The 10,414-nt window shown below is 37.4% G+C and overlaps 1 protein-coding gene across 1 annotated transcript in view; it reads right to left on the bottom strand.

The window, feature by feature from the left end:
- Window positions 1–2,051: 2,051 nt before the first annotated feature.
- The window catches only part of ZMAT1 (zinc finger matrin-type 1), a 16,044-nt gene continuing 7,681 nt past the window's right edge, over window positions 2,052–10,414 (bottom strand). Inside the window, exons 2-3 of the mRNA XM_006161843.2 lie at window positions 5,019–5,061; window positions 2,052–4,128 (exon numbers count right to left, since the gene is read on the bottom strand). Of these exons, the coding sequence (XP_006161905.1) occupies window positions 2,805–4,128; window positions 5,019–5,061 (1,367 nt within the window). The 3' untranslated portion in view covers window positions 2,052–2,804. The remainder of the gene's footprint in view (window positions 4,129–5,018; window positions 5,062–10,414) is intronic.

Genomic DNA, 10,414 nt, shown 5'->3' with positions numbered 1-10,414 from the left:
TCCCACATCAGTGTGCATAGGATGCAGGACATGGAGCCAAGAAAAGATTATAATAGCATTTTAAGATTTAATATTGTTTTCTGTTGGGTTTTAAACTTATTTGGTACAAATTACTCATTTCTTCTTGCCTATTTGTCCCTTTTGGGATGGGATTCTCTCTCCTATGCCTGTTCTACTGTTGTACTTTGGGAAAACTTTTATACTTTAATTTCACAGGCTCAAAGCTTAAGGAAAATTTGGTTCAGATGAATGTCTTAAGTCTCATCGATATCTGATTTAGATGAAACTCTGCATTGTAGGATTTCAAGTTGATGCTGGAATGAGTTAAGACTTTGGGGACTACTATGATAGAATGAATATATTTTGCATAGTGAGAAGCACACGGATTTGGGAAGGCCAGGGAAAAATATTGTAGTTTGTGTATGTTTCCTAAAGTTCATGTGCTGGAAATTTAATTCCTAATGCAATAATGTTGAGAGGTGGGGTCTAATAAGAGGTAATTAAGAGGGCTTTACCCTCAAGGATGGATTAATGGGGATCAGCAGTTGGTGCAATGGCTATGTCGCTGGACTCCCATGTAGTCAACCATGGTTTGAGTCCCAGACCCAGTGGCTTAAACTCTAGCCAAGTGCGTGTGTGTGCATGCCCAAGATCCCGAGAGGAGAATGGAGGAGAAGGGATTGCGGCATGGCCCTGGGGTGTGATTTCTCGCCTTTTGTCTGTCTCTCTCTCTTTCTGGTGAGCGCATGCACCCTATAGAAAAAACCTCTCAAAAAACAAACAAACAAAAGAATGGATTGTTATTACTGTGAAATTGGGTTAGTTATCAGAGTGGTGGTTATAAAAAGTGAAGGTAGGGCCTCTCTTCTCTCTCATGTGCATGTGTGCTCTCTTACCCTTCTGCTTCCTACCATGGGAGGAAACAGTAAGAAATTCCTCAACAGATACTAAGAACATGCCGATCCCATGCCCTTGAATTTCGCTGCCTCCAGAATTATGAGCCAAATATATTTACTTTTGTTAGAAATTACCCACTGTGGTACTCTATTACAGCAACACAAAATAGACTAAGAAAGATTCTCGGGCCATTACACTTTCTACAATATCATAGTGATGTCCAAATGATTATAAGAGGCACTAAAAAAGAGAAGAAACAAAAAGCACTAGAGTTTTAAAAACATCAAAATCTAACAATTTAAAGGCAACACACTCTCATGGTACTCTACTACTTAAAAATTCTTTCTTCTTCAATTTCAAGTATTTAGTTGGTCATATTTTCCTAACTTAACCTAAAATGAGGTCAAGACTGAACATAAGCTTTTACTCCACAAGATGATGAAGAAATGAAATTATTACAGCAGTACAGTGTGATCTCCCCAGAAGTATTAAGTACAAACTGATTAATTATTGCCCCTCTCACTCCCAAAACAAAATAATCTTCAGATAGGAAATGAACATTTCCAGGGAACCAGCAGTTAGTGTAATGGCTATGTCGCTGGACTCCCACGTAGTCGACCGTGGTTCGCGTCCCGGACCCGGTGGCTTAAAACTCACACCGGGTGCGTGTGCGTGCGTGCCCAAGATCCCAAGAGGAGAATGGAGGAGAAGGGATTGCGGCATGTCCATCCCCTCTGGGGGGTGATTTCTCGCTTTCTGTCTCTATGTCTCTCTCTGTGTGTCTGGCGAGCGCACGCACCCTATAGCAAAAACCTCTCCAAAAAAAAAAAAAAAAAGGAAATGAACATTTCCATAAGACAGTATATAGAAATTAAGACACTTTAATATAAACATTCCCAGAATATATACTGTTTTGTATCAGCACTTTTTGAGAGCTTTTAAAACTATATATCATTTATTATAGACTTTCATTTTCCACTTTCAGAACTAGAAAATACAAAAATACACTACAAATTAGATTTAACAGAAAAAAGTCAAATTCAAGTCTAAATTTTTTCATACATTTTCTTTGGAGAAAACCAAGAAACATAAACACACAAGAATAAAGTATCACCAACACGAACACAAAAAAGGGATGGATTCTTCAATGCCTGGTCATTCTCTCATTTAAAATAAAATATCTCTTGTTTGTACATAATTCACTATCACAGTACTTTCTATGAACAGAAATAGAGACAATATCATTTAGGGAAATTACATTATATGTAAGAAACATGTAGTAATTTTTAAAAATTTATTTAGAAAATGGGGTCAAGTAATTTGAGGAAAAGGCATATTGAATACTTTTACTTCACTTGATTTTTGTTAGACATTAAAGTAACTATCTATCTAGAAATATTCAAATAACATGTATTTCATGGAGTCAAACTCCTCAACCTGATTAACATTAAAAGAATGAAATTAAAAATTTCAAAATCCAAGAGTAAAGTATGCCAAAGCATCGACTCTTCTGTTTTTTCTTCTATACATTTTGTTCCTCTTAGTTCTTGTGTTCTTATGTCATTGTTTCTGAGCTAGGTTTCAGCATTTTTGTTTCTTCTTTCAATTAAATTTCAAATTAAAAAAAAAGTTTTCCTGAACTGACACTATATCTGCCTCTCTTTTCTTTTTTACCTGATGCTTGCTTTTGTCTAAATGCATTTTCCTAACTGATGTTTTCAAATCTGTCTTTGAGTCAACAAAAATGAAAGTTCAAAATCCCAAAGTAGACTCATCCCTGAACACTGACTCTTCTGTGTTTTCTTCAGCTGTATTCACCTCTGTCTCTATGAATTCTCTGTCTTTATCTACATCTATATTCTTAACTATTTTCTTCAATTCATCCTTGGTTAAACAGAACTAAAAGTTCAAAATCCAAGAATAGACTCATCCCAAAGCATTTCCTCTTCTGTCCTTTCTTTAACAGATTTCTTTTTCTCTTTCTTGTGCTTACGCTCTTCTTTCTCAGAGGGCACATCATGGCTTTTTTTCTTTCTTCGATGCTTAAGCTTTCCTGAGCTGACCCTGACTTTATCCCCCTCTCTTTTCTTTTGTCTGTCACCCTTGTCTTTGTCTAAATATGTATCCCCACAACCCCTTTTCCTTTTATGCTTGGACTGCTCCTTTTCTGGCCGTTCTTCACCTTCTTCTAGGTGTCGCCTTCTCTTCTGATGTCTCCGTTTATGACTTGCTTCATGGTCACTGGTATTGTTTTCTAAAGAGAAGTGCTTAAAAATTTCAGATTCTACACTGTGTGAGTCAGAGTTATTTTCTTGCTGACTAAGGCTCAAGGGTACTGTTTTTTCTGGAAAATAGTCTCTGGTGAGTTGACAGTAGTTCATAGAATCTGCTTTCTGTTTGCTGTCAGTTGGTAAGCAATGAGGTAACTGGTTTTCCACTGCCTGTGAAATATTGCCTGTTTCTGTATAAGTCCACAAAGTCTCAGATGGGAGTTTTTGTTCAAAACTTCTATGTATGGATCTGTTATCAACCATTTCTCTGTATCCACGAGTTTCCATAGAATTCTCTCTCATCTTTCTGAAACAAGTCTTTGGATCAAGTCCTCTGGCTTTCTGTACTTTAATGTAATCTTCAAGTTCATCTTGGAAAGAGTAACATATCTTTTTTGAATGATCTGGTAACCAATGAGGTAACTTGTTTTCCATTGGTGAAATATTGTATGGTCGTTGGTAGATCTGAGAAGTCTCAAATGAGTATCTTTGTTCACTTGTTCTTCGTCTGGATCCAGAATCAACCATATCTCTGTATCCATGGGTTTCCATAGAGTTCTCTCTCATATTTCTGAAACAAGTCTTTGGATCTAGTCCTCTGGCTTTCTGCACTTTGATGTAATCCTCAAGTTCATCTTGGAATGAGTTATATGTCTTCTTTGACTGAGCTGGTAAGCAATGAGTTAAGTGGTTTTCTACTGCCTGTGAATTATTGTATGGTCCTCGGTATGTTTGGAAAGTCTCAAATGGTCGTCTTTGTTCAAACATTCTGTGTCTAGATCTGGAATTAACCACGTCTCTGTATCCATGGGTCTCCAAAGAAGTTTCTTCCATCTTTCTGAAACCAATCTTTGGCTCTAGTCCTCTGACTTTCTTTACTTTGATGTAATCTGCATGTTCATCTTGGTAAGAGTCTTTCATTTTCTTTGAATTTGTCACTAGATTGGCATCAAGGGATCCTCTGCAAAGAAGATGGAAAGTTGTTACTAATTATTGTACTTTGAATATTTTCTTTGCTTTCAAAAACATTAATGTGAAAAAAAAACCAAAAGCCCAAACAAAATTGAAAAACCTGTATCATTATAAAAGCTACAATGTATTTTTTAATGTTTTTTTTTTTCATAACAAAAAGCAGCATCAGATAGTCAGGTGTCTCCTAGGCACCTCACACTTTTTATGAAAAAAGACTTTCTCAGGGCTGGGATGAAAGAGAGGATAGGCATAAAGGAGCAAACATAGCTGATGCTGTTGTAATAGTACTAAAAATGATTTTAGGCATGTTGGAATGTATGGTTCAACAATAAAGTAGAAGGAATTAAACATTTACTGAGCTCTTACTATGTGCCAGCCCAGGAACCTTGTACATTTTATAAAATTTCATTGTAAAAATCTTTTATCAGAGCTGTCCAAAGTTACACACTTGGTAGAAAGATGGATCTGGTTTTCTGATTCAGGTCTGTCTTATATGAAGGCCTTCATTCTTAATCACTATACCTCAGTGGAAAGATGACAACTAGATTACTAAGTCCTGGGAACTAAGCCAATCTTCCAGAGATTTCTTAAATTTGTATAATTAGTCTGAAAATTATTCATTAGCATCTCTCCAAAAAAGGACAATGCTGTCTGGCCAGGAGAAGTACTGATTAGGCAGCTCTGCCATACACTACCATGACCATGGAACTTACTTAGAGATGCTAGTGCGTAACATACTATGAATACTATCAACTATATACAGGTTCAAGTCACAGGGAAATGAATGCCTAGAAATTCGAGAAATACATGAAAGGATACTTGACTTGAAGCTCTCCCCAGGCTTTGGTGTCAGAGAAACATTTTGGCAAAAATGCTTACTTAATCTGATGTTCACTTCCTTGCATGTGGGACCGGAACATATCTGAGGATGTAAAGGTGATATTACAAATATGGCAAATATAGGTTCTCATACTAAATGCTGAAAGAAAAGAGTTCAAGTTAAGGAGGTCAGTATCAATACACTTAGAATCACATAATGTAAGAACTGGACAAGAATTTATTAAAGATTATCTACCTGAAATTTCTCAGTAAAGATAGGGTCCAGAGAAGTCAAATGAATTGTCAAAGTCACAGATGCAGTTAGTAGTAGAGATAGCCTCACTGAACTCATGTGTCTTAGTGTAATACCCAGAATTCTTTATACTACACTACACTGTTTTTCTAGCCATGACTTCTTTCCTAAGAATCTACTATTTGCCTGCATATTGTTGCTACATGGAGGTGCAGCAGACATCTCAAATTTGCCATGTTCAACTAACCTTTGCCTCTTAATCCAACCTCTTATTGTTGTCCCTAATTCTCTTTCCACCAAAACCAACCAAAACCTGAAACATCCCAAGAGGTTAAAGGGCAATATAAAAGCAAATTTTTTACTCTCTTACTTGAAATCACTGTAGTTTATTAGTTACCAAAAGTTCATTTCCGCAGATTTTAGAAAGGAGAGAGGTTCAGTGAGCCTCATTCTCCGGGTAAAAGCTGAAAACAAAATGCCAGAACTACTAGTTACCATTTCAAAAGAGCCAAGGACTATAGAATAGGAACTCTATGCCAACTATCTCAGTATTCTGCTTCTTAGGTAGAATTTGAAGCAGGGGATATGGCAAAAGAAGAAACAGAGTGGCTTCATACTGAATACCAGATGATACACCAGACCCAGAAAATGTTACTTCTTGCACCAACCCAGAATGAAATCCTAATGGTGTAACTGGACGTGGAATGGCTAGATAAGAAAATTATAGGAGTTATATCTTAGGAGGAATAAAATCAGGGATCCCGAAACCTAAGAGCATCAATAACATACAGGAATTACAATAGAAGGCCTCAGCATACCCATCCGAACTTACGGAAAGAATTTGCCAAACTTACAATAAGTTTACAGAAACTGACCCCCAAGCTCCAGAAAATATGAGAATAGTATGAGTTTTATTAGTCAGAGTGCCCCAGGCATTAGAAAGAAGTTGCAGAAAGTGGAAGGAGTAATAGGAACTAATGCTTCACAGCTTATAGACATTGCCTTTACGGTGTTATAATGATAGGGAAGCTAATGAGGTGAAAGGACTGAAACAAGCAGCTGTTTTGTTTGCAGCTGTGTGAAAGGAAAAAGAGGAATACAAGGAAAGAGAACGTTGTTGAAGAACAGTGTGTTTATTGTAAGGAAATGGGGCACTAGAAAAAGGAATGTCCCTATCTTAAAGAGAAAACACATCAGCAACTTTTTGGGTACTTTGAGATTTTAAAGTTATGCTATGTTAAATAAGTACCCATAGGACGTCTGAGTCATTTTTAAAAGTACATTAAAATACCTTGGGAACCAGCAGTTAGCATAATGGCTATGTCACTGGACTCCCACGTAGTTGACCACGGTTCGCGTCCCGGACCCAGTGGCTTAGAACTCACTCCGGGCGCGTGTGCATGCGTGCCCAAGATCCCGAGAGGAGAATGGAGGATAAGGGATTGTGGCGTGACCATCCCCCCTGGGGGGTGATTTCTCGCTTTCTGTCTCTATGTCTCTGTCTGGCAAGTGCACGCGCCCTATAGAGAAAACCTCTCCAAAAAAAAAAAAAAAAACATTAAAATACCTTGATTTCTTATAGAAAAAAGATATTAAGTCAGTTAATATGATTGTTTTGTTCTACATTGAAAAAAAAATCTGTCAAGAAAGCAAATGGTTCTAGAGATTGTGGGATACATATTCATAAGCTGCTGGTATATGACAATTTAAGATTTATTTCTGGGAATTAAGGTTAGTTACTAAGAGTTAAAATTGTGGTTTATACATGGATTTTGGTCTAAATCAGACATTATTTAAGGTTTCCTAAAATAAACTTATTAAAAGGGAAACAATGGAGAAAGAAAACAGTAGGAAAAAGGAAGGATTTAAAAAACAAAAGCTATAAAAGTAAAAATATATCTTCTGTTTGATAAACATTTTGTGCTAAAGTAAAATCTCTGGATTGTTGGCAAATTTTGACAAAAGCAAAAATTGATAAAAATGCTATTTTTCCCCTATATTAAAACAAGGTTTCTTGGGGGACCAGCAGATGGCATAATAGTTACATCACTGGATTCCCACGTAGTTGACTGTGGTTTGAGTCTCAGACCCAGAAGCTTCAAACTCACACTGGGGCGCGTGCTCAAAATCCCAAGAGGAGAATGGAGGAGAAGGGAATGCCGTGTGGCCACCCCCCTGGGGGGTAATCTCACTTTCTGTCTTTCTGTCTCTATTTCTCTGGCAAGCACATGCGCCCTATAGCAAAAAGCTCTCTTTAAAAAAAAAAAAAAAAGGTTTTTCTTAAAGTATTGATCTGCTCTTAGTAAAAGCAATCATACTGCAAGAACTTTTCCTTTACATCTTGATAACTTGCTTAAGAAACAATGTGTTCAGTGAGTTTTAATTACTTAGAAAAACTGAACTTTTAAGTTTAAACCTGGGCCAGCAGGCACCATGGTGGTTAAGGTGCTGGACTCCCACATGGCTAACTGCGGCTTGAGTCCCAGACCTGGCAGCTTACTTTCTCACTTTCCCTCTCTCTCTCTCTCTTCCTCTGTCCCTCTCTGGGGAGTGTGCATGCCCTAAAGCAAATTTAATAATAATAGTAATAATAAAGAAAAATAAATAACTCATAAAAACTAAAGGCTAAACTTTTACCTATGTAATTTTCTATATTTGATAGTATATTTTGATGATCATTTTGGTTAAATGACTATTGTTTCTTAGTGACCTATAATCCTATTTTGATCAAATGTTGCAAGTTTCCTGACAACCTTGACAGGTTTCCTCCAAGATCAAATTCTTAATTACGTTTTTTTTTTTTTTTTTTTTCTTTTTAGGTTTTTGCCACAGGACATTAGCCAGAGAGAAACAGAGAAAGAGAGAAGGAATGTGAGAAATCATTCCTCCCAGGGCGTCTGGTCACTCTGCAATCCCTTCTCCTCTCAGAATTGCTTGGCAGAATTTTCGAGCTGCCAGATTTTAGACGCAAACCGGTCAGCCACATGGGAGTCCGGGGCCATAGCCACCGTGCCGCCAGCTAGCTCTGGTATATGTGTTCTTAAGATCATGTACAAATTTTGGGAGGTTCTGACAACACTGGTGTGATCCCAACAGTCATATTCTGGGTGTTACCTTTCTTTTAAAAAATTTGCTATAAGATGTGTATACTCATCACAGAGAGGGAAAGTGAGAAAGCATACCCTAAGTGGGAGAAACACACCACAGTTCCTCCTCCTCCCTTCTTCTCTTGGAATTCTTAGCATGCACACACATGTACACACACACACACACATATGAGACTGGTATGTTCTTCAAGATTCCAGATCTGGGACTTGAACTGCACAATCTGCCATGTGGAATCTACCTTAATCACTACACCACTTGGCTGGCCTCGGATGTTATCTTTCAACGCTGTGTGCATAGAAATTACTAACTTTTATCAATTGCATCATTATTGTAATGAACTGCTATCAACTGAGCTATATTAATTAAGGGTATTTTAAGTTTTTGTTATCCACAGTTCCAAAACTGATACCCATGGAAAAGACCTTAAGTAGTACTCTTGAATCCAGGTTTCTAATAAGTTTAAGATCAATGGACTGCAAGTAAACTTGGTCTGAGAGGCACTCCTTCCAAGCCTCCCTTGCTGCTCAAAGGTGGAGGGAAAGTGTTCTGACACTGACTCCATCTCCAGTTAATCCCCTTCAGCGTGAGACAACTAGACCAACAACCAGGACAGGCCCACCCTGGCACTGGGGGACAGCTGAAGCATGATCATAAGATAAATGATCAGTGATGCGTATAAAGACAGATCTTGGTCAAGAAGGGAAATGTGAAAGTATTCAAAATCCAAATAGAGTCATTTTGGTCAACCCTTACTACACCAAGCTGGGACGACCATGGAGGAGGTGTTTTCTCATGCCTGTATGCCTGATAACAAGAACTGTTATTCACGGAGCTCAGCCAGTAAAAACCTTTCCTAAGTATGTTTGTAGATTACACTTATCTAAACTGTACCCTGAGGCAGTCTTTGCCTCCATTTACTGAGAATTGCTGGATGATAAAATGATTCAGGTATAAATGACAGTGAGGAAAATGAACCAGACTTTCTTGTTGATTCTGGACCTTCTCACTTGTTAATTAACAAACAATTAACAAGGGTTTCAGGTACCTCTACTAACTTGGTAGATATTTGTGTGTTGATCAAAGAACACTTTCTTTCAACTCTGGAATGTCAGAGATGCAGCCCTAACCTGTTAGGACTTTGGCACAAAAGGCTACAGAAGGAAGAATTGATCCCTCTTTCCTGAGGGCTGATTCTATCCCAGACATAATGAGCTAGCATATATACAGACTCTTAAGTTTGCATTCATGGTTGTGTAAGCCCATGAGGTTATCTACAAGGAGCAAGGGTTGCTAGAGCTGACAACAAGGTCAAACTTGATAGCCTTTATCTTGGCTATCCTGTTACCTTGGTGGTTGAGCTTTTTCAGACAGTTTGATGGTACTTTGCTGATTTTCTCCCTATTAACTGACTACTGACTAAACTTTTCTTCCAGAAAAAAAGAAGCAGGGAATAAATTAATTTTTATTTTCTTAATGTCATAATCCTATGACTTTCTCTTTAGTTAGAAGAAGCAAATTAATTAATGTCACAAGCTAAATATAAAAGCAATCCCACCCCAGGAAGGAGGAAATAAATTAGTGGCCACAGAGATTTTAGAAGGTCATCTTCTTTTAAATCAAACAGCAACCTAATAATTTAAAGGAAGCTAAACTAATCATTATTGAGTGTACCTTATTCAAGCAAAGGTCATTCATAGAAATAGAAAGTTACTGCTGAGGGAAAAGAAAGATGCTGACTTTGAAGAACAGTAGATTCTGCTCAATGTTATCACACACTTCATTGTGGAACCAGGAGAGTTCAGTAGGCTACATCAAAATCTGAATAAATGATCTCTCAAAACTCCTCCATCCCTGTGCTCTGATTTCATGCTCACCAAGTAACTTACTGATTATAATTTGGTTTCCCATATTCTTTGATACCAAGAAAAGAATACCCTGGATTATAGACATCAAGAAAAACTGGAAACTGAAAATATATATCTCCTCCTACCATAAATCAATACCAGAATGATAATCCGTTAACTTAAGCTACAATGTTTTTTAGGCTTCTCTGATAAGAATAACTTTGAGTGTTAGTTAAAACATAGATTTCTAG

Source organism: Tupaia chinensis, unplaced genomic scaffold (genome assembly GCF_000334495.1).
Source record: "Tupaia chinensis unplaced genomic scaffold, TupChi_1.0 Scaffold139234_1, whole genome shotgun sequence".
Lineage (NCBI taxonomy): Eukaryota > Metazoa > Chordata > Mammalia > Scandentia > Tupaiidae > Tupaia > Tupaia belangeri.
This window is presented reverse-complemented; position numbering and strand designations above follow the sequence as displayed.